The following is a 26,046-nucleotide window of genomic DNA, read 5'->3' on the forward strand; positions in this document are numbered from 1 at the left end:
CATTGGCAGTCATATGACAATTTATCCGAAAATGAGGAGATGTGCTGACTTAAACAAGAACAACGCTCGAAAGGGGTACACAATTAGAGTTTATACACGCATTAGCATATATCTATCCAGCAGCAACACTTTGTACAAATAGTAACCTCTTGCAAATGTAACCATGAAGTTGTATAATAATTTAAATATAGATTAGTCTCTCTCAGACACACACACAAGAGGAGGAGGAGGGGGGGTAGAGATACACCTCACAATGCCCTCCGCCGCCCTCGGTGTCGTGGCCTGCTCCAAGGCGGCGGGGTCCTCCTGCTGCTCATGCCGAAGCAGGCTGGACAACGGATTGAGGTGGCGGCCTCATCGAGGGGGGTGGGGGTAGGGGGGAGGGAGCAGCAACTCGAGAGGAGGTTGCGGTCATAATGGAAATGGAGGAGTGGTTGGTTGACGGCTTGCTGGGCGCGATGCGAGGGAAGGGGAGGAAGTGAGTGCACAAGAGGACGTGCGGATGGGGCGGCGACTAGGGTTCTACACCTGGGGTTGCTGCCTTTTAGACACCTCTATGTGAAATGAAAAAAAATACCCTAATGGGCCTGGGATATTATAGTTTGTTGCAATTGCAATTTTATCAGACGGTTGAGGTCGATCGGGTAAGTATCCAACGACTCACAACGATTCGGCCTGAGATCCGGCTGCCAGGATCGCAAAGGAAATCGAATCTAACGGCCCATATGCTCCGGTGAATGTGGGAGCTCGGTTTTACACAGCTCTGTAACTAGAGACAATAGCCAGAATGCCACTATGAGAAACCGAACTTGCCAAAATACCACTATGAAAAACCAACTTGCCAATATACCACTGCACACTCAGTTTTTCTTGTCAAAATAACACTTCCGTTAGTTGTCAAACTTTTTCTGTTAGTCAAACCGGAGGCAACTTGTCAGTTTTTTTGGATATTCCAAAATTACCCCCGTGGCTCAACCCTATCCTCTCCCCCCCTCTCCTCCCGCACGCACACACCAGGAGCATGGCGGCGCGAGGAACCAGCCGTCGCCGGCGCCGCCCCGCAGCTCCTCCCTCCCTCTGACCCTCTCCGCCACCCATCCCCCAGGTCCCTCCGTGCGCCGCCCTCCTCCTCCTCCCTGGGTTCGTGGCTGGCTCCTCCCTCCCTCTGACGCATCGGCTCCGGCGCCAACCAGCCCAACGGCGCAGCTCCGGTCAGAGGTATCCGCCCCAGCTCGTCCCAGATCAGTTTGCCGGTATCCTCTGCTCCATTGCAACCTTACCCAGCTCGTCCATCTGCTCGAGTTCGTTCCGGATCAGTCCTACAGCGGCGCTCCATTGCTTGGCACCGACCGGACCAGCTCGCGGCCTCCCCTGCAACCTCGCCTTCGAGCGGCTCCTCTACCTCCAACCCTCTAGTACATCTCCAGCGGCAAAAGCTACAAAATTTCCCCCTGTTTTCATAGTTCTTTTTCATTGTAAGTGCAGTCTAAATTTGCTGTGTTTGTGTGTTTCAGAGTCGATTCGATGGCCGATTTCAAAGTAGAAATAGATGTTCAGTCCTACTTGACGATTGTAGACGGCAAAAGAGTTTACAGAAGGGGCAAAACATGGGATTTCATGGTCGGTCGGGACTTGTCTGTGGCGCGGATAAAGGAGGTTCTGGAAGAGAAGTTCAAGTGGTCTCCTGATCAAAGAATGACCATTTGGTATGGAACATGATATAACACCATCCCATTGATCTCTGAATCAGAGATAGCTGAATTGTTTGATAGGTGTTCTAACACGAAAATAGTGAGGTTTGGTGTGACCATTAAGAACAAACAGCAACACAAGGAACAAGCTCCTATCATGGCCGAGGATATGGATGATCAACCTATTCATGCTCCATTCTTTGCTTGGCCAAAGCAAGCCTATGAAGGCGAGTATGAGGATGATGAGCCTGTAGGATGCGGTGAGGAGAACACCTATTTGCACGAGAATGCGGAGTCAAAGGAGAATGCAAAGTCAAAGGAGAAAAATGTCGAGCCAAAGGCTGCAAGAGTACCATTGGGAACACTAGATGTTGACAACTCTTATGATCCACATCATGTGCGAGGGGATGATGAGACATTACTCGCAAACAATGTGGCTCCTACTTATCTCCACGATAAAAAAAATCCTCGAATCGAAGTAGGAGCCACATTTCCTAACTCCAAAGCATTTAGAGTTGCATTGAGACAACTAGCAATTAGATAAGATTGGTCTTTTGACACGCAATATAGTGACACTAAAAGATTCAGGGCTAGTTGCACCGATGAGGATTGTCCATGGAGGATACATGCCTCCAAGTTACCGAACACTAACACTTTCATGGTATGATTAGTAGCATTGTTTGCTTCTTTCTTTGGCACATGTTATTGTTTATTTCTTTTCTTTATATTGTTATTTATTTGACACTTGTGTTTCTTGATGTCACTGCAGGTAAAGAAACTTCCCTTTGAACATACTTGTGGGAGCAAAAACTGCAGCAAAGGAATGGCAAATAGAGATTGGCTCGCTGATAAAGGGAAGGCTGCACTTGAGGAGAATGCCACGGTGAGTGCAAAACAGCTAAAAGAACGCTTGCAAAGGGAGTATGATATTAAGCTTCAATACACCGATGTTTGGAAAGGGAGAGCTCGTGCAAAGGATCAATTAGAAGGTACATATAAAGAGAATTTTCAGTTGTTGTGGAACTTTAGAGCTGAATTGTTGGCAGCCAATCCTGGAAGTATATTTGAGATAGATGTAAAAACAACTACCAATAGTAAGGGTGAAATTATGCATGTTTTCAATAGGTTGTTCATTGCCTTCAAGCCATGCATTGATGGGTTTTTGGCAGGGTGTAGACCATATTTGGGGGTTGATGCAACTTTTCTTTGTGAGAAATACACTGGCCAATTGGCAGCCGCAATTGGTGTAGATGGGCATAGTTGGATGTTTCCGGTAGCATTTGGAATATTTGGGAAAGCGAATACAGAAAATTGGGTATGGTTCATGGAGCAGTTGAAAATGGCTATTGGAGAACCACAAGGGCTTGCAATCCATACCGATGCATGCAAGGGGTTGGAGAATGCCATTTCTAAGGTCTACCCAAATTGTGAACATAGAGAATGCATGATGCATCTAATGCTCAACTTCAAGAAAAAGTTCAAAGGTGGCATACTAGATAATATGTGGCCTGCAGCTTGGACATATGAAGTAGAGAAGCATGATTCACTAATGGCAGAAATACAAGCACAAAGCGCTGAAGTAATAGCCTATTTGAACATGCATCACAACCGTGTGTGGACAAGAAGCAAATTTTCAGCAATGACAAAAGTTGAGTATGTTAGCAATAATTTGGCAAAGGTTTTCAACAATTGGATTAAGGATGTGAAGCAACTTGCACTTGTTGAGCTTTTGGACAACCTTAGAGAAATGATAATGATATTGTTCGAGAAAAGGAGAGCCGTTGGTGAAGCGCTGCTAGGTTACATACTACCTAGTGTGATAAAGGAGTTGAATCTGAAAAGTAAGGGGCTACATTATTTGGAAGCAAGAGCATCGCCAAATATAGCTGAGATTTCAGGAAATGGATGGAGGCACGTCGTTAACTTGGAGAAAAACGAGTGCTCTTGTAGAAGATGGCAGATTTGTGGTAAACCTTGCACACATGCTCTTCGGTTCATCTTCTCCAAAAAAGCCAAGTTAGAGGATTATGTTGCAGAGTGCTTCTCAGTGGCAAGGTTCCAAGCGGCATATGCTGGAGTTCTCATGCCAATTAGGGGCAGATCCCAATGGCCCAAGGTAAATCCTGGATTTGATATGATCCCTCCCAAACTTAGCAAGAGTGTTGGACGTCCAAGAACTAGGAGGATAAAGAATTACATCGAAGGTGGAACCGGTAGAAGACACAAATGCAAAAGATGTGGAGCAATAGGCCATCTTCGAAAGACATGCAAGGAGCCTGAGATGGAAAGTGACGCGGATCGAGATGCTACTCCTCCTCCGCGGTATTTATTTCATAAGTCTCATCTCTTTCACTTATATTTATTTCATGATGCTACTCCTCTTCCATGGTATTTCTTTCATCATACTACTTCTTCTCACATTGTTGCCAAAAGTCATGCATATTAATTACTAACAATATTGTTTTGAATGTAGGAAAAAGTCAAAGGTTGAAGCAAGCATCGCGGCTACTTCTCCTAAGACACCAACTAAGTAAGGTACTCAACTTGATACTCCTACGAGTCCAATGACAAGGCAGAGGACAACAACTATTGCAATTGCTTGTACACCTCCTAGTGGATCTACAAGGAGTAAAATTGCTGCTCCTAGCCCTCCACGGCGAGTTTAGTACATTTGGTTGGGAGAATCATCATCTTTTGTTTATGGTTGTGAGAACCATGATCTTTTGTTTGAAGAAATGGTGGTCTGAACCATTATGTGTTGATGCTAGCTTCTTTTGAACCATTATGTATCGTTGTTGATGTTATCTTATTTCGAACCATTATGTATCATTGTTGATTTGTTGATTTGTTGCTATATTGTTGTTCAATGATGCAAACTGAGATTATGCTGAATTGGTGATGTTTTCATGTCAAAATGCTGCTGAAAATGCTGTCAAAATGCTGCTGAAATGTTGTTATATTGATGTTCAATGATGTAAACTTAGATTATGTTGAATTTGTGATGTTTTCATGTCAAAATGCTGCTGAAATGTTGTCAAAATGCTGTTGGAATTTTTCAAAATGATGCTGAAAAGTTGCTATCTTGTTGTTGGATGATGCAAAGTAAGATTATGTTGAGTTGGTGATGTTTTCATGTCAATTGGCTCTTGAAATGTTGCACTATAGTTGCTCTTTTTGTTGTTGAAATGTATGCTTTGGGCTGTGAAGAGGTAAGGGTATAGAAGTCTTTTTTTGGATGGTGTTACTCTCCGTTAGTCACTAGTGGTATTTTGGCTAGAGAAAACTGAAAGTAGTGGTATATAGGTAAGTTGATTTTTCATAGTGGTATTTTGACAAGTTCAGTTTCTTATAGTGGCATTCTAGCTATTGTCTCCTGTAACTATGGGATCCACCCTATGTGTGGACCTGTTTGTCAGCGACTAGTGAGGAAACGACGAACGGAGGCCGGGCAGGCCAAAGCAGACTCCGCTCTCTACCTCACCTGAAAAAGAAGACTCCGATCTCTGCCTACCTATAGTTCCGCCCCATATCCCTCGCCGACGAGCCTCCACCGCCGCCGCCACGTGCGAGCACGCACCGGAGGGGATTTGCGCGAGCTGCCCGCAAACCCCAGAGGGGACCCGCTTGATTTAACGCAGGCGCGGGCGCGCAGCCAGATGGCGGCGCCCTCGGGGAAGGCCGCAATGGAGCGGCACCAGTCGATCGACGCGCAGCTGCGGCTCCTCGTCCCCGGCAAGGTCTCCGAGGACGACAAACTCGTTGAGTACGACGCCCTCCTCGTCGACCGCTTCCTCGACATCCTCCAGGACTTGCACGGCCCCCACCTCCGCGAATTCGTGCGCCCTTCCCGTCTCATCTACTTCCCAGATCCGCACACCATCTGTCCGACATCATGCCCTTACGGACTGTTTGGTTCTCTTCTCCTATGCAGGTGCAGGAGTGCTACGAGCTCTCGGCGGAGTACGAGACCGATCGGGACGAGGCCCGGATAGCCGAGCTCGGGAGCAAGCTCACCAGTCTGTCCCCCGCTGACTCCATCGTCGTCTCCAGCTCGTTCTCGCACATGCTCAACCTCGCAAACCTGGCCGAGGAGGTGCAGATCGCGTTCCGCCGCCGGAGCAAGCTCAAGCGGGGTGACTTCGGTGACGAGGCATCAGCGCCCACCGAGTCTGACATCGAGGAGACACTCAAACGGCTGGTCTCCGAGCTCGGAAAATCCCGTGAGGAGGTGTTCGATGCACTCAAGAACCAGACTGTCGATCTTGTGTTCACAGCGCACCCCACGCAATCCGTCAGGAGGTCCCTGCTCCAGAAGCACGGGAGGTGATGCGATGGACAATGAATCCCACTCCCATTGCTTTCGCCTTTGTGGAGACTCTAAAATTTTGTGGCGTTAATTGATTGTGCAGGATCCGGAATTGCCTGAGGCAGTTGTATGCAAAGGATATCACTGCCGATGACAAGCAGGAGCTCGATGAGGCTCTGCAGAGGGAGGTAAATTGAAGAAACTTGAGAATATTATAAAGTAAATTTGATCTTTCAATATAAAGGGTACACCAAAACCTTTCTTGATTAGTATTGTATTATTTTCGAATAGCTGGAACTGCCCATTTAATATGTAGCCTGTACCCCTCCTAACTGTTATAAACCCACACCTATGATAGCTTTCATGACACATTCAACACAAGATCTCAGTATGATTTGACCAAACTGGTCACATATTCATCTTTAGTCAAATAAGATAATGAGATAATGTAAATAATCTATGCAACATGGTAGGCGTAGCTTATTATATGCAAGTTTAAAACTTTAAATGTATGTGGAAAATCACTTCTTGTTTTCTACTATTATGTCCCATCACGTTTTTCTCTTTTGATTCATCTCTTAACACGTTTCACAGATTCAAGCTGCCTTCCGAACCGATGAAATCCGCAGGACACCTCCCACTCCGCAGGATGAAATGCGTGCCGGAATGAGTTATTTCCATGAAACTATATGGAAGGGTGTACCAAAATTCTTGCGCCGTATTGACACTGCTTTGAAAAATATTGGGATTAATGAGCGTCTTCCTTACAACGCTCCTCTCATTCAGTTCTCCTCCTGGATGGGTGGTGACCGTGATGGTACTTTCTCCTATGCCACTTTGTACATCAGTGATCATTTAGGAAAGGGAATTATGCTTTTATGAAGAGTCTGTTATATGTACTAGACCTTTTTGCGGGGAAGATACCAGATTTCGTAGTGGTACATGTGAGTGTACACCAGATTTTGGCCTGCACAAAAACGTCCTTAATATGGCCTCAAATGAATAAGTGTTCAACATGAAAGTTGTGCGCTTCGTCATGACAAACAACTTTGTTTTTTGGGTCATCTCCGTTTGAGGTCATATGCGGCCATAATAGCCAAAACAGTAAAAGGTAAAAGTTGACATTTTACCATTGTAAAAGGTAAAAGTGGTAGATTGATCGATTGTGCTGTTCAATCGGCCATCACCTCTCATCTATATATGAGGTGGCTGGACTTTCCGTACAAGAACAAGAAAATGACTCCAATTTCCGTCCAAATTGTCTAACTAACCTTACTTGGAGGGCACTAGTCTGGACTCCGAATTTGGCTGTGGACTGTTTGGCCGTATATGCATCCTCCGCAGGAGCACACGTTTTTCAATTTGAAGCCATCTTGAGATGTACTCCCTCCGTCCCAAAATAAGTGACTATAAAGTTAGTACAAAGTTGAGTCACTTATTTTGGGACGGAGGGAGTATATATTAGAACTAGATAAGAAAGGCCTGAACAATTGGCCGGACTGTCCGGGACTTGTTCGGCCCACACTATATATATTTTGGTTGGTCCGGACATGATATTTACGGTAGAACTAGAGGCTTTTTTCCTGTCCATAATAAATAATGTTAGAACTTATCTTATACTCTCTTGTTCCATAGGAAATCCAAGGGTTACACCGGAGGTCACACGTGATGTTTGCTTGTTAGCAAGGATGATGGCTGCTAACTTGTACTTCTCTCAGATAGAAGATCTGATGTTTGAGGTATTGTAACAACAGAAGTACTTTTACATGCTGTAAGGTACTCTTGCAATATTATAATATCCCAATATTAAGAACAAAAGATGTTTTTCTAGCTTTCTATGTGGCGCTGCAGTGATGAACTTCGGGTCCGTGCAGATGAACTACATTGTTCCTCAAAAAAATCTGCAAAGCACTATATAGGTAACAGAAATTTAATTTTGGCAATAAGTGTTTTGGTTAATTTGCATAAGTGTTGGCCAGCTTATCATCGGAAAAACTGGATGCTCTTTTCACTTCTTGCTTTGCTCTTGACACATGCAGTATCACTTCAACACAAAGAAACTTTGCATAGTTTTTCTTTTATATTTTTAGCCATGTTTTGTTAGTTTAACCACATCAGACTTAGCTCTATAAGAGCATCTTAACTTCACTACAAACTATATGCTTTAGTTCCTTTGCATATAAAAATGTGCATGCCTATTGCCATTTATTATTTACCACATGTTGTGGATCATCATTTAATTTTAGCTTGTCAGATGATTCGATAAGTGCATCTACTAGATCAATATCTGCTAAAATCTACTGGATCAGGCACGTTACCTTGACAAGATTTAGGTGTTGATTATTTTTTGTTATAGAGATAAGGCATTGATATTAATTCTAGAGGCTTGGAAGTTCTCATTATAAACACCAATCATATATTGTTATTGTTGGCAGAGAGAGAGAGAGAGAGAGGGATCATATATTGTTATTGTTGGCAGAGAGAGGGAGGGAGGGGGGGGGGGGGGGAGGGAGGGAGGGAGGGAGGTCCTTTTGTTACCAGAGCTGACATGAGTAAGGCTGATGCAAGTTTCTCCTTAATGAAGAAGCGATCAATTTCCACATGTTTTGTCACCGTCCCTTCCTCAGAAGCTTCAGCTCGCTTATTAGGTGCTTCACCCAGAGTATCTCACTCAACCTTTGAGAAGGCTCTATACTCAGCTTCTGCTGTTGATCTAGACTCAACTGTCTAATTCTTACTTCTCCATGAAACCAAATTCCCCCCCCCCCCCCCCCCCCCCCACAAGCACAGAAGTCCACTCTTCGCAAACCACAACCCTTTACCCGCATTGCCCTTCAAGTATTTCAGGATTCTGTGCACACTATCAAGATGCCCACTCCTTGGTTCATGCATGTATCTTCTCACCACACCCACGACATACGTAATGTCAGGCCTTGTACGACACAAGTACAATAACCTCCAAAGTAGTTTATGATAATCTTCCTTATTCACTAGTTGTCCTGATTGTGCTGCCACTTGATGATTTTGTCACTTGATGATTTTGTTCAACCAGAGTAGGGGCTGCAGTGGTAAAGCTGCTGCCTTGTGCCATGAGGTCACGGGTTCAAGTCCTAGAAACAGCCTCTTGCAGAAATCCAGGGAAAGACTGCGTACAAACGACCCAAAGTGGTCGGACCCTTCCCCGGACCCTGCGCAAGCGGGAGCTACATGCACTGGGCGGCCCTTTAGAGTAGGGGCTGCACGACATCCCATCATGATGCCCATGTCACTCGAGAGATCCAAGGTGTATTTCTGTCGGCACAAAGATATTCCCTTCTATATCCAGGCCACTTCAATGCCAAGGAAGTATTTTAGGTTGCCCAAATCCTTTACCTCAATTTCCTTGCTCAGACACCCTTTCAAATCTCTCTGTTCCTTTCTTATCATCTCAGTGATGATAATGTCATCCACATACACTGCAAGAATGGTGATCTTCCTATCAGAGTGTTTGTAGAACATCGTGTGGTCACCGTTACATTGACCATACCCCATAACACAGACAACACATCTGAACCTATCAAACCATGCCTGACCCTCGGGGATTGCTTCAGTCCATACAAGGATTTCTTCAGCCTGCATACCTTCCTCTTGATCTCTGAAGTACCAAAACCTGGTGGTATCTCCATGTACACTTCTTCCTGCAGCTCACCATGCAAGAAGACATTCTTGACATCTAATTGGTGCAGCTTCCACCCATAGTTTGCAGCATATGAAACCAATATCCTTACTATGTTCATCTTTGCCACTGGAGCAAACATCTCATCATAGTCAATCCCATTAGTTTGACTATATCCTCTGGCGACCAATCTGGCCTTATACCGTTTCACCTTCCCCTCGGGATTCTGCTTCATGGCGTAGATCCACTTTACAACTTACTGCTTCCTTTTCTGCCGGCAATGTGGTTAGCACCCATATCTTGTTTTTCTTTAGTGCTTAGTTTGATGAACAACGAACTTAGTTTCTCCAAACATCAACTCACACGGAGATTTCATGCTTAGTATTCTTGATGGTGTCCGGTTGATCAGGCTCCACAAGAACTTGGCACATTCAGCGTATACATAATGATCGAGCAACCTCAAGAATATGTTGATTCTTCCTTTCTACCACTCACCTGAAACTGATTCTTCACCAAGGCACTGAAATTCTGAAAACGGTTTCGATTCTTCACCAAGGCCTTGAAATTCTGAAAACAGCTCAACACCTCATCCTTGTGATGCATCAAATAAATCCAAGTCATACGAGAATAACAATTGATAAAGGTAATAGAGTACTTCATTCCATTCATTGACACTATTGGGCAAGTCCATACATCCGAAGGAATCCATAAACGGAGATGCTCCTAAGCCCCCACATGAGGCTCTTATGTGTTCGGCGTATTTGCAAGCATCTCCTGTCAACTTGCCCTTGTCTCTCTCGCACATAACATCCGGAAATATTTTTCTCATCTTATCAAAAGATATATGCCCCATTCTACCGTGATGGATCATCGCCTGCTTCTCCTTGTCCTCCATGGTCGCAGCACACACCAAGTCTGGCTGCACCTCTTGGTCCATATACCAAAGCCCCCTACGCTTGGTGCAAGTCCCAACCGTCTGTCACTCCTGAATAAGGCAACCGAACTTGTCACGGATCACACGTAAGTCTATTTGATCAGTTAGAGCACTGGAAGTGACCAAATTGACAGGAAAAGCTGGCTCATGTAAAAGTGAGGATAGGTAGATGGTCGATGGACTTTCCTGTGCCAACCCTTACAACAAGCTGTTTTGTACCATCAATAGTTCATATAGTGCCCTTGTGAGTAGGAGGATGCTTATTGTAAGACTCAAACACACATGATTTATTCGCAACATGCTTAGATGCTCCAGAGTCTAGAACCTACTTTGGAGCATTCTCATCAGTCGCAAGAGATGCCTTTTCCAGATTATCTTCATCAGCGGAGGCCTAGTGAGCAAAGTCTTCATAGGCAACATCACCTACTTCTTCGCCCTTTGACGTCCCAGTGTCCCCTTCAACTGTCATGTGTGCCCTTTGATCTATGAGTTTCCTGAGTATCCACCTCTGCCCCTAGCCTCTACGGCAAGTTGGACATTCCCACTTCCGGTGACCTACCTCCCCACATGTATAATAGTCCCTGGGATCTCTCCCTTCCGTGCGGTCACTTGCTGCAAACGTCGAAGTAGGCACAACCTTCACGTCTGCTTGCTCAAGAGAAAGCTCCTCCTCTCGAGTCATTGATGCAATAGCCTCATCAATAGTAGGCAAGAGAGTTTGGTGCCTCCAGCGGCTGCCGCAAAGTTTAGCGCGTGCGAGCCGCTCCAGCAGGTGCTGCAAAAAAAACTCCGCTATGCACTCAAAACAAATAAAAAACCATAGGCATAGATAAAAAGTGATACATGGATAAAAAAGCGATACATAGATAGTTCATCTAGTATAGATAGGTAAAAAAAGACACTAATCCGAGGTAAAAACTACGGTGCAACTAGAAAGTACTCCGAGTCGTCGTCCTCCTCCTCGCTTGTGTCGTCCGACGTATCAAGCCACACGTCTTCCCACCGCTTATCGTCGCTAGAGAAGAATAATGCCGCTCCCAGATCGCACTGCGATATCACCAGTGCCTTCCGACGACTGCCTGTCCGCCCGTTTCGCGCGCCGCCTTGCCCTCCTCCGCCCAGAAGGCATTCTCGTTGGCGACGTCCTTCGGGTGGCGCTGGCACCACTCCATCATGGCTCGCTCGTCCGCCTTGGCGATGAGGAGGCGGCGTTGCTGCCGACGGTGTTCCTGACGGTCGGCGTCAGTTATTAGCCGCGACAGAGGGGCGACGGCCTGCGCCTGCTCGCACGTCCAGACGTCCTGGAAGTTCATCTGTGGGCGAGGCCTCCTGAGGCGCCATGCCACCGCGTCGTACGCGTGGGCGGCCTCGTGTGCGGTCTTGAACGTGCCTAGGCCGAGGCGGACGTCGCCGGACCGAATGTCAGCGTAGAAGGCGCCGGAGGGGCGCTGGCGCACGCCGCGGTAGCTCGAAGATCCCCGGCGGCGCGACGGCATGGTGGCGAGGCGAGGGAGCGGCAGAGGAAGCGGGGAGAGAGCGCGTGGCGATGTGGATAGCGATGGGAGGCCGACCGCTCGCTTTTTCCCCGCGCGCGCAATCGTTTCCCGCGAGCCTGAGTTTCCCGCCTCCTCTAGAGCGCGCGAAACCGTCCCGCGCGCGCTGAAATCGCATTTTTGCAGCCGCTGTTGGAGATGTTCTAAGCAAAGAGTCGATGGTCCTCCACTTCTTTCCCTCTGCATTAATCTGGTCTCCTGGTTCTTCGACAGTGCCCAACAAGTACCCATCAAGGTCCTTGTGGTCCACGGCCAGCATTGCCCTCTAAGAGCAGCTCAGATAGTTGGTAGCCCCCTCTATTTTGATGTCAGTGGGCAACAGCTCGATTGATGTAGGGTAGAACCCTAATCGTCCGATCTTTCACGAAAGGAGCGGATCCCGCGATGAACACAAGGGGGGAACGAGGGGAAACACAAGGGAAAACACGGGAGAAACACTAAACCAACACAAGATAGTCACACATGTGCTAGATCCTCGGATACATAAGAGTTCACACGATACACGATCAACTAGGGACGATACAAGGGTAGCCGGTCTTCTCCGTGAGGAGGTCTTGATGTTCTTCTCCGCGAGGAGGTCTTGAATCCAAAGGGATCTTCTCCGAAGAGGCCGCGGTCTCTCTCGAGGAGTAGATCCGATGTGGATGAGCAATGCTCTATCTGTCAAATGAGCTAAACCAATGCCAACCCTCAAATGGTAGAGGTGGAGGAGTATATATAGTCTAGGGCCACGAAGGGGTAAGTGAGGGCGAAGGGATACATGGGCTCGGCCCGATACACTGTGCACAGACAGGCGTCGGACATCCGACGGGTATCGGACGTCCGGTGGCTCGCGAGGGTCCGGTCGTCCGGTACTTGTCGGATGTCCGGCGTTTTGGCTCGGGAAAGCCATCGTCGGATTTTCGGACAAGGCCGGTCGTCCGGGCGCTGGAGGATGTCGGACGTCCGGTTAGCGTCGGTCTTCCGACCGCTGTAGGTCTCGCTGGCTGGGACTTAGGCTGGCTGGTGAAGTCTCCAGGCGTCGGACGTCCGGTCCAGACCGGTCGTCCGGTGGCTGTAGATATCTGGCAGCTTCTTCTCTTGGTCCTTGTACTTGGCGTCCTCGCTAGCTCGTCCGTTGGATGTGGTGGCTCCGTGGCTTTCCTCTAAGTACCTGGTCATGCATAGCACACACGTTGGAGGTAGTAGCCATGTCTCACATGTAGAAAGTGAAAGTTCGGAGAGGAGCGAGTTCATCTTGTGTCCAATGGCGTATGTTCGAGGTCTCGTCATATGTCCTCTTGGGGCTTGGAGAGTAGTCGGAGTGTACATGGGGATGAACGTGGGATGCTCCGCATCATCTCTCTCTCTCCCCCCCCCCCCCCCCCCCTTGAAGAAGATCCGACGTCGGATCGTGATCCTCATCACCATGGAAACGGTTGTCGTGGACGGACTTGTAGTTGGACGGAGTTGAAGGCATGGCGCAATCCAAGTACAAGGTGTCTCCGGTATGTGGTACATGCAAAATGAGCAAACACGAAGTACACTTAGAAATACAATGGTTAGCACACAAAGTGTCCATCAAGTAAGCATGTGTCCGTGCGACAATATTGGTCATGACAAGGTGCATGAAGCTTATCCAAAAGATATGAAAATGTATGCACAACATTCATGGGAGCAAAAGCAAGAATATGGTCAATGCAACCACGGTGCAAAATGGTGTCATAGTGAGACGGTTTATCAATAGCATGAATATGGTAAAGGATGCTCAATGTGATGTGGTCATGCAATTGATGGTAGGCAATAAGATCATGATGTATGAATATGCCATCAAGAAAGACCACAACAAATTTGCTAAGGAAATGCACAAGCTCATATATCATGGATGACATGGAAATACAAGATGCAACAATGCAATCATAATATGAGTCAATCCATGCATAAGATGTAAATTTGTCATGTGTGTGAGACGTCCATCGAGCATGACATGTGTAAGCACAATCAACAAATATGGATGTGTTGGTGTACCAATGCTCGATGTCGTGGCATGAGTGGCGGTTCGAGGGTGCATCCAATAAGTCCGAGCGCTCCTTAATGTGAAGGTCCATAGAGCCAATCTCCCATGTCGCTCCTCCGTTCGCGAGATGTATCATGTAGGTAACAAGGAGACAACAATGAAAGAGTGACCCATCCAATATGCATATTTGAGGATGGCTCAAAGGAAAGGAGTTCACCTTTATGAGAATGTCAAAAATGTTGATGTCGCGCATCGTGTACGCCTTCACATGACCAAGTTGTCTCGTGATGGTACCACCTTGTGAATCCTTCAAAACGAAAGAACATGACAAACAGTCGGAAAAACAAATGAGGTTAGCGGTAGTGCAAAACCTATCATTTGTGTGGTAAGATACCCAATAAGTGTATGCATCGTGCTCACCATAAGAAAGGACAAGGGAGCATTTCATAGTATGGAGGCATATGATGCGAGAACAATCAAATAAAATAGGCGTAATCAAGCAAGCATGCATCACAAGTAAGGTGTCCAAGTCTCCACGATCAATAAGCATAGATGCAACAATTGGAGGCAAGCGACAATGAACAAAATATATCATGTGAGAGGCATGAACATATGCGTCATCAACCCAAGAAAACAAGTAATAATGGAACATGGGTGATGCGACAAAGCAAGCAATCATAACAATCAAGTGGTGTGAGCTAGTAGTGCAAAGATGCAACATACTAAGGGAAACATAGCAAGCATGTCATGGGTGCAAATAGTGTGCATGAATAATTCACATGACATAGCACAAGCATGAAAGGAGGATATGAGCAAAATAGTATCAATAGCATGAGGCGCATGATAAACATGGCAATAGCAACAAGGATCTCCACCAAGCATGCAAATACACATAGGAGTAGCATAATGGTGAATCATGGGTAGATGCAAGCAAGGGTCACAATTGCATGACAAAGGCATAGAAATAGGCATAACATGCAAAATGAACACGATATAATGGGCATAAGGTGACAAATGGTAAATATCTCATAGCCGTGTGACAGGCAAGTAAAAGAGATGCGCGTAGTCGATAGTTCACGGGATCCCAAGTCATCTTTACTCTCAAGAGCTCGTTTCGTCAACTCATGGGATTGTGAGGTTGACGAGTTCATAACTACCTACACAAAACAAATGCAAAGGAAAAATTGTGTGTGTGTGGTATATGTACACATCATCCATCATGATGCGCACGTGTTTGTGTTGGTTAGCACCAAATATCCAATGCTTAAATAAATGAGATGCGTGATATAGAAACATGTCATCCATCATGATAGGTTTGTTGTGATGTATAGCATAATGGAGACTCAAATTGGGCAATGCATCATGAGAAATATGTAGAGCATTGTTATGCGTGGAATGCATATGGTGTAAGCAATTATGAGAATCATGCAAAGTATGGAATGCATCAAAATCTCCTAATATGTATGAGGAAACTATGGGGGTCTCCTCATGAGCATTAATGGAAACATCACATGGAGAATATTGGCAACATCCAAAACAATGCATATTTGGAACAATGCGATCATGGCATGGCATATTAGATGAATTGCGCAAATCATGTAAAGGAAGCATGGCAATTTCATCACATGAAAAACAAAAACCAATGACCATCATCTCGTCATCTATGCCATAAGTGCAAATGGGATTTATTTGAATGGGGCATGTATAGCTACTATGTTGAGATTGAAACGATGCGATATGGGAGATCTCACTCATAGCATATGGCAAGTTTAAAAGATTATCAAACATGATGTGACCAATAGAATTTTCACATGATATCCTATGGAGCATAACATCACAACTAGGCAAATCAACATGCTCATCATCATATTCATCATAGATAGGTAAGTCATGACATGAAGAAGTCGCACTAGCATGAAGCATGGGAATAGGTGGATCAACATCATGCAAGCAATCATTGGTGAGATAGTCCACTAGTGGGACAAGAGAAGTACCGTCACCTATGTTACTGTTGGAGCATCGCTCATGTGTTGTAGGTGAGGTGTCAAAGACCGAGTCGTGGTCATCTTCATCTTGATGGAACCATGTGGGGGGTGTAGCATCGTCCACCATGGCCATCGTCGTCTCCATTGGAGGCATGGACTCGTCGAGGATAGACGTGTCGTCATGTAGGAGATCTAGCACCAAAGAAGAAAACACACTAGGAGTAGAGGTTAAGTCGTTAGAGATCAAAGTGGCCTCACGTGCCGTGTCAACTACCTCACTCACTAAGTGTGGTAGCTCACTCACTCCCTCTTGGATGCTCTCAAGTGTGGGGCTAGTGGTGGTCACACTCATCCTCTCATAGGAAATGCACTCAATGTCACAAATGGTGGAGTCACTCATATCACTCATGGTGGGGTGGCTCTCCTCACATGGGAATTGGGGCATCTCTTTATATGTGGGTGTCGGAGAGATGTTGGTGCAAATGTCTCCATGCTCAATCATGTTGTAGTTGTAGCCGTGGATAAAGGCTGAAGATGGCACATCATCACTCTCCTCTAAGACCAAAGATAAGGTCTCATGTGCGGTCTCGTAGCTTGACTCGGATTATGAGTCCAATATGGACGCCGTCTTCATGTTGTTGAAGAGGTTCATGCTCGTCGCCGTGGTCGAAGGGGATGGCCCTTGCTCGACCTTCTTGTCGCCGTCTTGTTGTTGTAGGAGGTCCATATGATGTGGCACCTCATAGCTCGTCTCCATGACCGAAGGGAATTTCCCATGCTCGGCCATCTTCCCTTGAGGGGCTTTCGAAGATGGAAGTGTCGCCCTCGCTCGTAGGTGGTCGCCTTGTACTTGATGATGTCGATGTAGGCGAACTCAGGGGAAGTAGGCGAAGATGCCGTACGTCCAAATGCGAAGATGCCTTGATAGCACTTGGGGAAGATGCCGAAGTGGTTGTTGTAGCCGTAGCTCCGTTTTGGTGGTGCTCGTCTTGCAGTCTTCTCTTTTGCTCATGAAGCTTGGACTTGGCGTGAAGTAGAGCTTGTTGGGACTTGTACATTTACGCTTGGCGAGCATCTTCATGATGATGGTGTCGTTGTCGCACTTGAGCTCGTAGTAGATGTCGTTCGTCGTCGTCGTACACATGTTGCTTGGAGGTGACTTGCCCTTCATGACGAGGTGGATCACGAACGTGATGGTGGTCGCCATGGAGATGTGGACGTGGACGACTTGCGCCGCATCATTTTTGCGCTCCGAAGACTTGTGACTTGAACGTCGCCGCCTTGAGGATGATGAAGGGGAAGAACGGTTGATCAACAAGGTCCGAATCTCCTCCATCCTTGCATCTTGCTCCTCCTTGTGCACGGAAAGCTTGTTGTCGATGTAGTCCCTTCTCCTTGCTTCAGAGTGACGAATGTCGATGGAGAGGTTCTTGATGCGCTCTCGCAATCTTGATTGTGCGCCTTGCATTTGTCGTTGTAGATTGAAGATTGACGCTTTGGTGATGTAGTTGTTCACGCCGTCGTTGTTGTGGAAGACCGGAGATGAAATGCCTTGCCTATCCATCACTCCAAGAGAAAAATGTGAGTGGTAGAAAGAGAAGAACGAATACCAAATGTACCTTGACCGAAGTTGAAAGTGGATTAATGATCACTCCAATGTGGACAAGGAAATAGCACAATTGGTACCAATTCTTGTCGGTTTCTCACACCTACACAAATAAGGCTTATGGTGGAGCTCGGTGAGGATAGTGGCACAAAAAATTTGATGCAAAATGTTAGCAAGAGTCAATAATGTTGAAAGAGATTCACAAATTCGCAAGTGAAACAAGTAGACCAATAGCAATATGTGGCACACGGAAACACACACACGGATAGATAAATGGGGTCGTGCAACCAAGGATGAGCACAAAATGTGGAATCCACGGAAAACGCTCGTGTTGCACAACTCAAGAGAGACGCTAGCACGATTGCTCAATAGGCAGATACGACACTTGTGCACAACCTATAAGATGCAAAATGGATAACTTTCTATCCCAAGTATGCTATGTATGTATGGTTCCTGGTGTTTCTCACAAGGTGATCGAAGATGATCTTATATGCAATGTGGTATGATGCTATGGCTATTGCTTATGAGCTCTTTGTTCACTCTTTTGCTTAAAAGCTTATTCTTGTTTTTTTTTGTATGGCCACTTTGGCACAATGCACAAACCAAGATAGCAATTGTATATATGCGGGAACAAACTTGAGGCACAAGAGATGATATGATGATACCAATATGATACGGTATATATGCAATGGGAGGTGTAGATCACTAATGTGCACAAGTAACGTTGCCGGCAATACTCAAATGGCTAGTCTCGATAGGCAAGTGACGCAAAATGGGCTAGGGGTTATCAATGCAATGGCAAGGGAATATACAATGGAGGGATACCACGATACCAAGATGATATGGAGGTTACCGTCCGTGTCGATGATGAGTGGCGGTGATCTTGATGGAGATACCAAGATGATGGAGACTCGTCCCTAAGTAGCCGAAACACCTTAGGAAACGGAAAAACCGTGAACTCAAAATCTCAAATGTCAAATGTCAAATGGTGGTAGCGAGAATGCGGTGGTGGTTTTGTGAAAGCTCAATGGAATTGCGGAATGGCAATGATGGATTGCGGAGTATGCAATGCGGAAATGGAGGGTAAGGTGGTGGACTATACACGGTGTCGAAGTCGGAAGCACGGTCCCTAAGTAGCTGAAACACCTTAGGAGACACAACTCTCAACACAAACAAAATTGGGTTAAGTCGGTGTGGAAGAAGTGTATGGTTGGTAAGCCTATGCGGAAGTGGTGGTGGTGGTTGATGAAGAAGCAACCGTCCCTAAGTAGCCTAGACACCTTAGGAGACTCAAATCACTCCTTAAGCAACCACTAATGCGATGGGGATCAATATTGGTTAGGTTGCGGAAGTCGGTGGTGGTGTAGCGGATGATGTGATGGAAGCCCTAGACAAAGATGCCAAAATTTAAAAAATTTGATGGGAGTCAAATGGTGATGGTAGTATTTTTGTCAGAAGGGGGATGTCAAGAGCTTCAAAACGAGATAAAGAACGTCAAAATCAGAGTTCGGATGAATTAGTTATGGCCGAAACAAAATTTGAGCGAAATCAATTTTTACAGGTTACAGACGTCCGGACAAGGTCGGATGTCCGGGGGCTGGACGTTCGGGCGGGCTCGGAAATCCGTAATTCGGCTCGGGTTAGGGGTTCCGGATGTCCGGAAAAGGTCGGACGTCCGGTCGTTCTAGGGGCTCCGGACGTCCGTAAAGTGTCGGAGTCCGGGGGGTCGGGGTCAACGCAAGATGCGAGTTTCGGGACGTGATTTTGGGCGGAATTTGGGGATTTTGGGGTCAAAATTGATGAGATTTCGTGGGTAAAAAATGGGGAAACTTGGGGAAATGCTAGATCAACTCGAAACCAAGCAAATCCATGGATCAAATCCAACAAAACTTTGTCAAACCAACAAATCACAAAAAAAATTTGGGGCTATTTTTGGTGGGGATTTTCGAAATTGGGGAAGAACACAACAAAATTAGGCTAGAAAACAAAGAGGGGAGGTTCCGAAATCATGATCAACGTGGCTCATGATACCAAGATGATGTAGGGTAGAACCCTAATTGTCCGATCTTTCACGAAAGGAGCGGATCCCGCGATGAACACAAGGGGGAAACGAGGGGAAACACAAGGGAAAACACGGGAGAAACACTAAACCAACACAAGATAGTCACACATGTGCTAGATCCTCGGATACATAAGAGTTCACACGGTACACGATCAACTAGGGACGATACAAGGGTAGCCGGTCTTCTCCGTGAGGAGGTCTTGATGTTCTTCTCCGCGAGGAGGTCTTGAATCCACTCCGAAGAGGCCGCGGTCTCTCTTGAGGAGTAGATCCGATGTGGATGAGCAATGCTCTATCTCTCAAATGAGCTAAACCAATGCTAACCCTCAAATGGTGGAGGTGGAGGAGTATATGTAGTCTAGGGCCACGAAGGGGTAAGTGAGGGCGAAGGGATACATGGGCTCGGCCCGATACACTGTGTACAGACAGGCGTCGGACGTCCGACGGATACCGGACGTCCGGTGGCTCGTGATGGTCCGGTCGTCCGGTACTTGTCGGACGTTCGGCGTTTTGGCTCGGGAAAGCCATCGTCGGATTTCCGGACGGGGCCGGTCGTCCGAGCCCTGGAGGATGTCGGACGTCCGGTCAGCGTTGGTCGTCCGACCGCTGTAGGTCTCGCTGGCTGGGACTTGGGCTGGCTGGTGAAGTCTCCAGGCGTCGGACGTCCGGTCCAGACCGGTCGTCCGGTGGCTGTAGATTTCTGGCAGCTTCTTCTCTTTGTCCTTGTACTTGGCGTCCTCGCTAGCTCGTCCGTTGGATGTGGTGGCTCCATGGCTTTTCTCTAAGTACCTGATCATGCACAACACACACGTTGGAGGTAGTAGCCATGTCTCACATGTAGAAAGTGAAAGTTCGGAGAGGAGCAAGTTCACCTTGTGTCCAATGGCATATGTTCGAGGTCTCGTCATATGTCCTCTTGAGGCTTGGAGAGTAGTCGGAGTGTATATGGGGATGAACTTGGGATGCTCCACATCATCGATCTTCTGAGCCACTTCCTGTCGAGGAACGATTACCCCAGAGTCCAAGTCCGTGATGAACCGAGTGAGCTGCTCGAGAACCTCAGCAAGTCCTTTTTGTTCACTCATCTTCCTGACCAGCTACTTCCCCTTCTTCTCCCCCTTGCAAACGCTGCGTGCAGCAGCAGCTCCAGTCGTTGCCTCCATCCTTTTGTAACCAGCAACAGCAGCCTTCAGCAGAGCTGCACTCAGCAGCAGCCGTGACTCTCTGCAATCGGCAATCAGCAGCCGCACACAATATCCAGCAGCACCACGAGCAAGAGGCAGCAGCCGCAGCACTCCAGCGTCTTTGTCAATCAGCGGCAGCAACTCTCAGGAGCAGCAGCAGACAGCAATCAAGTGCAAGCAGCAGAAGCACTTCTCCCCCCCCCCCCCCCCCCCCCCCCCCCGGCGCAGCAGTCAGCACATCCCTTCTTGTCTCCACTGGCGCGGCCGTACCACCCCTCATTCCTCTTCCTTTGCCGCGCACACAGCTGCCGCCTGGCTACGCAGCACCCGCGCCGCTGCCCTGCGTCACAGCCCCTGCTGCAGCCGCGCGAGCAGCCTCCTTCCCTCGCCTGACCCAGCCGGGCCCTGCCGCTTCACTGGCAAGTGAGTACGCTGCCACTGCTTGGCTCGATACCATGTTGGCAGAGGGAGGGAGGGGGGGGGGGGGGGGTGGGGTGGGAAGGGGTTGAGGGGTACCAGCTCGTGTCCATCCATGTGTCTGTAGCGGGTGGGAAGGGGTTGAGGGGTACCAGCTCGTGTCCATCCATGTGTCTGTAGCGGCGCCTTACTCCAGACAGCGTCTGGTTCCTCCTTTCTTGGGTCAGCCCCTCACACGGGCTTGGGCTAGAGTGGAGATGGGCCAGGCCCATATACCAGTTCAACAGTTATGAGCCATTGAAAACAGAAATATCGTGGATAGGATAAGGGTCAGAATAACAGGGGCACTTGCTCTCAAGGCCTAATATCCATTGGTTGGTTAGAGAGACTCTGAGGCTTGCTACATGTCCGAATTGACCTCTAAGAAGCTTTTCTTATAGCTAAGGAAGGTGATGTCTAATTCAAAGATGATCAATTATATATCTATCTATTCTCAAATCAAAAAAATAATAATATCTATCTCTATCTAAACAACTAATCTGATATATTTCATAACTTATAGATATTTTCCCTCTCCTCAATCTACACCTAGCTGATTACTGCTGTCTGGTTTGATTGATATCCTCATGTGTATGCAGGTCCATGCTATATGGCCATAAAAAGTAGACATGGTTAACTTGGACTTTAACTTGTATAGATTATATCATGGTCTCAGAGAAAACTTCAATAATTATATCTTGTAGTCATGGGAATTTTTTGCTTGGCACCGAAAATAATTTTTAGTCGTGTTAACCGCTTGATTTTACTCCTTTTCTTGCGAAGAATAATTTTCTTGCTGAACTGCCTATTATTAAGAAATGTCTTTGCTGCAGAGTTCTGGAAGCAAGTTCCTTCAAATGAACCTTATCGTGTCATACTCGGTGATGTCAGGGATAAATTGTATTATACGCGCGAACGTTCTCGCCATATATTGACAACTGGAGTTTCTGACATTCCTGAGGAGTCTACTTTTACTAATGTCGAGATGGTGAGCTCTTATCATCAGATGTGACTTCTTCGTGAAGGTTGCCGCCATTAGTTGTCTAATTGTTCTCCTATGTTGCAGTTTCTCGAGCCTCTTGAGCTATGCTACAGATCTTTGTGTGCTTGTGGTGACAAACCTATAGCTGATGGAAGCCTTCTTGATTTCTTACGTCAAGTATCAACTTTTGGGCTTGCTCTTGTGAAACTTGATATCAGGCAGGAATCTGATCGACACACTGATGTCCTTGATACTATAACAACACATCTTGGGATTGGATCCTACGCTGAATGGTCTGAGGAGAAACGCCAGGAGTGGCTGTTGTCCGAACTAAGGGGCAAACGCCCATTGTTCGGTTCAGATCTTCCTCAGACTGAAGAAGTTGCTGATGTTTTAAGCACATTTCATATCCTTGCTGAGCTTCCAGCAGATTGTTTTGGTGCTTATATCATCTCAATGGCAACTGCCCCGTCCGATGTGCTTGCTGTTGAGCTTTTACAGCGTGAGTGCCATATAAAAAAGCCATTGAGAGTTGTTCCACTATTTGAGAAGCTTGCAGATCTTGAAGCAGCTCCAGCAGCGGTTGCACGCCTATTTTCAATAGACTGGTATATGGATAGGATCAATGGCAAGCAGGAGGTCATGATTGGATACTCAGACTCTGGCAAGGATGCTGGGCGTCTCTCTGCAGCGTGGCAAATGTATAAAGCACAGGAAGAGCTCATAAAGGTTGCAAAGCATTACGGAGTAAAGTTGACAATGTTTCATGGAAGAGGTGGAACGGTTGGCAGAGGAGGGGGTCCCAGTCATCTTGCCATATTATCTCAACCACCAGACACAATACATGGATCACTCCGTGTAACGGTTCAAGGCGAGGTCATAGAGCACTCATTTGGAGAGGAACACTTGTGCTTTAGAACTCTGCAGCGCTTCACTGCAGCTACTCTCGAGCATGGAATGCATCCCCCAATTTCACCCAAGCCAGAATGGCGTGCTCTAATGGATGAGATGGCTGTTGTGGCAACAAAAGAGTATCAATCAATAGTCTTCCAAGAACCACGCTTTGTTGAATACTTCCGCTCGGTACGTTCACCTGTTGTATCCAATGCTTTTATCATATACCTTGCAGTTAGCATGAGCATGAAGTCATCGTTTCTACAAAGCTGCATGCTAAAAGGTTTGTTGGTTTTGTTGTTTTTGAGCGTGTATGCCATGGCTTTCTGGTTGATTATAGAAAAAATAGGAGGAACCTAGAGTCTTATGGGAGACTGACTCTGACCTATCAAAGCCCTATCTCATCTGGTTGATAGTAGAAGGTACGCACGATTGTACCATGGACATAAACTAGGTCGAGCATATATTTAATGATTTCAAACTAAAGCGTACCTAAAGCCTGCCTTGGGTCAGAGCGTAAGCTAGTGATGCTTTCTGCTACTGGACTTTAGCCATCTAGGGTACGGCACTATACGGCTTCGCATAGAGCACAAAAACTACTGTTTGGACTCTTCAAGAGAGCAAATACCAACCTAGGGATATGCTCCTTTCCCATTGCTATGTGGACTGTCAGTTTTGATTTACATGTGCACTCTCTAAATTGTGAGCATTGACTTATACTGAACGACTGTATGGTTGACATATTAACAATGTAAATGTCACTGAATTGTATCACAGTGCTGATTGAAGCTGGGTTTGAACTTGGTGGAGATCAAGATCTAATTTGTACGAACTTGTGCATCCATTGTTTCAGGCAACACCTGAGACTGAATATGGTCGGATGAATATTGGCAGCCGGCCATCGAAGAGAAAGCCTAGTGGGGGCATAGAATCACTCCGTGCAATTCCATGGATCTTTGCTTGGACACAGACAAGGTTTCATCTTCCTGTATGGCTTGGATTTGGTGCAGCATTTAAACATATCATTCAGAAGGACATCAGGAACATCCATACTCTGAAAGAAATGTACAATGAGTGGCCATTCTTCAGGGTCACCCTTGACTTACTTGAGATGGTTTTTGCCAAGGGAGATCCAGGAATTGCTGCTTTATATGACAAATTGCTTGTGGCTGAAGATCTGCAGTCCTTTGGGGAACAGTTGAGGCAAAACTTTGAAGAGACAAAACAGTTACTCCTTCAGGTAAAGTGCTAACACCACGTAACTTGATAATACTATTACTAGGTCCATCCTGAAATATACTTCCGTAATGTGTACGTAGGCTCATTTAAGGAAACCTATCTTTCATAAAACTGATGGTCAAGATGTAACCTTAGAGACTTTCAATGTCCAAAACAACTCGGATCTGTACGTGATTGGTCATTAAGCCTTTTACATGGTTAGTTGAATTTGGCTGGTGCCATTTTCGGAGGTAGATAAAATGATTAGTTGAATGATTTGTTCAAATGTACTGACCTATACATTATCAGACATAATAAAAATAATTACCAGAATCTCCGCGCATGGCTCTTCTAACCATTGTTGATCTGTCCAGGTTGCTGGTCACAAGGACGTTCTTGAAGGGGATCCTTACCTAAAGCAGCGTCTGCGGTTGCGTGAGTCCTACATCACAACCTTGAATGTTTGCCAAGCCTACACCCTGAAGCGGATAAGAGACCCCAGCTTTGAGGTGACGCCACAGCAGCCGCCCCTGTCCAAGGAGTTCAGCGACAAGGAGCCCGCCGAGCTGGTGCAACTGAACCGTGGGAGCGAGTATGCCCCAGGCCTGGAGGACACCCTCATCCTGACTATGAAGGGCATTGCTGCTGGCATGCAGAACACAGGCTAGGCCAGTATGCCGCTTGTTGTATAAATAACGTCTTCCGCCATATGGTGAATATGTTTAGCTAGGTCGCCAATGCTAGTGAACTCTGGAGGAATTTGGCACTTCCGTGCCTTTGCTTATGTACCCGATCCAAAAAGGGGAATGTATGCCTGTGGCGAATAAAATATGTAGTGATATTCTGCTTTTGTCTAATAACAGGCTTGTCTCCAAGTCCGAAGTATCATGTAGCAACCGCCATTTTGAAGTTTCAATTTTTTAAAAGAAATTCTGTGAATACTTTTATTTTGCTGGTGATATATATTTTTTGAAAAGGAGGCAAAAGATTTGCCTTATCCATTAATTAAGCAGAAGAAAATTGCTTGGTTAATTAACGGAAAATTGGGCGAAAACTGTCATAAAACGCTGAGCTGCACACAAATGTCCCACACATATCTTTACTAAGAGTGCCTAGCCGAGCTAGCACACATGCGTCATTGTCATCACTTCTTCTCTAGCAGGTGTCATCGCCATCTCTAATTATCGAGCAAGCGATTCCGACTTTGCTGTGGATGAACACCGACCCAACTCTCACAACAGAGACCGTGCAGAAGCACATGAAGATCCATGTAGGAACTCAGCCACTCGTGTCGAAGGCAGCGCAACTCCGACTCTGAAGGAGAGATCCAAAGAACTATGCCAGGTTGGCGCCGTGGAAGACCACCGAACGAACCATCTGCTGCATGTCATCGTTGCCACAGGGGCCCTGCCACCGCAGCTCCGACTTCACTGTAACAAACAAATCGAGATAATCCCATAGACACGTTGTGGGCCAATAGGTCGTGGGCTGGCCCATGAACGTTGGAGGTGGAGTCGCATGCTT

General features: G+C 46.5%; 1 protein-coding gene and 1 pseudogene across 1 annotated transcript; both read left to right on the forward strand.

Moving 5' to 3' along the window:
- The first annotated feature begins 422 nt into the window (after positions 1-422).
- On the forward strand, positions 423-3,028 carry LOC147964997 (uncharacterized; annotated as a pseudogene).
- A 2,111-nt stretch (positions 3,029-5,139) lies between these two features.
- Positions 5,140-25,469, forward strand: LOC125512544 (phosphoenolpyruvate carboxylase 1). Its single transcript, XM_048677644.2, has 10 exons — positions 5,140-5,527; positions 5,623-6,014; positions 6,101-6,185; positions 6,592-6,814; positions 7,633-7,736; positions 7,829-7,916; positions 22,262-22,416; positions 22,495-23,493; positions 24,158-24,544; positions 24,897-25,469. The coding sequence occupies exons 1-10, from the start codon at positions 5,348-5,350 to the stop codon at positions 25,188-25,190; spliced, it is 2,907 nt and encodes a 968-aa protein (XP_048533601.1). The 5' UTR covers positions 5,140-5,347; the 3' UTR covers positions 25,191-25,469.
- Positions 25,470-26,046: the final 577 nt, after the last annotated feature.

This window comes from Triticum urartu, chromosome 6A (assembly GCF_056163025.1).
Source record: "Triticum urartu cultivar PI428250 chromosome 6A, HENAU_Tu73, whole genome shotgun sequence".
In the NCBI taxonomy this organism is placed as follows: domain Eukaryota; kingdom Viridiplantae; phylum Streptophyta; class Magnoliopsida; order Poales; family Poaceae; genus Triticum; species Triticum urartu.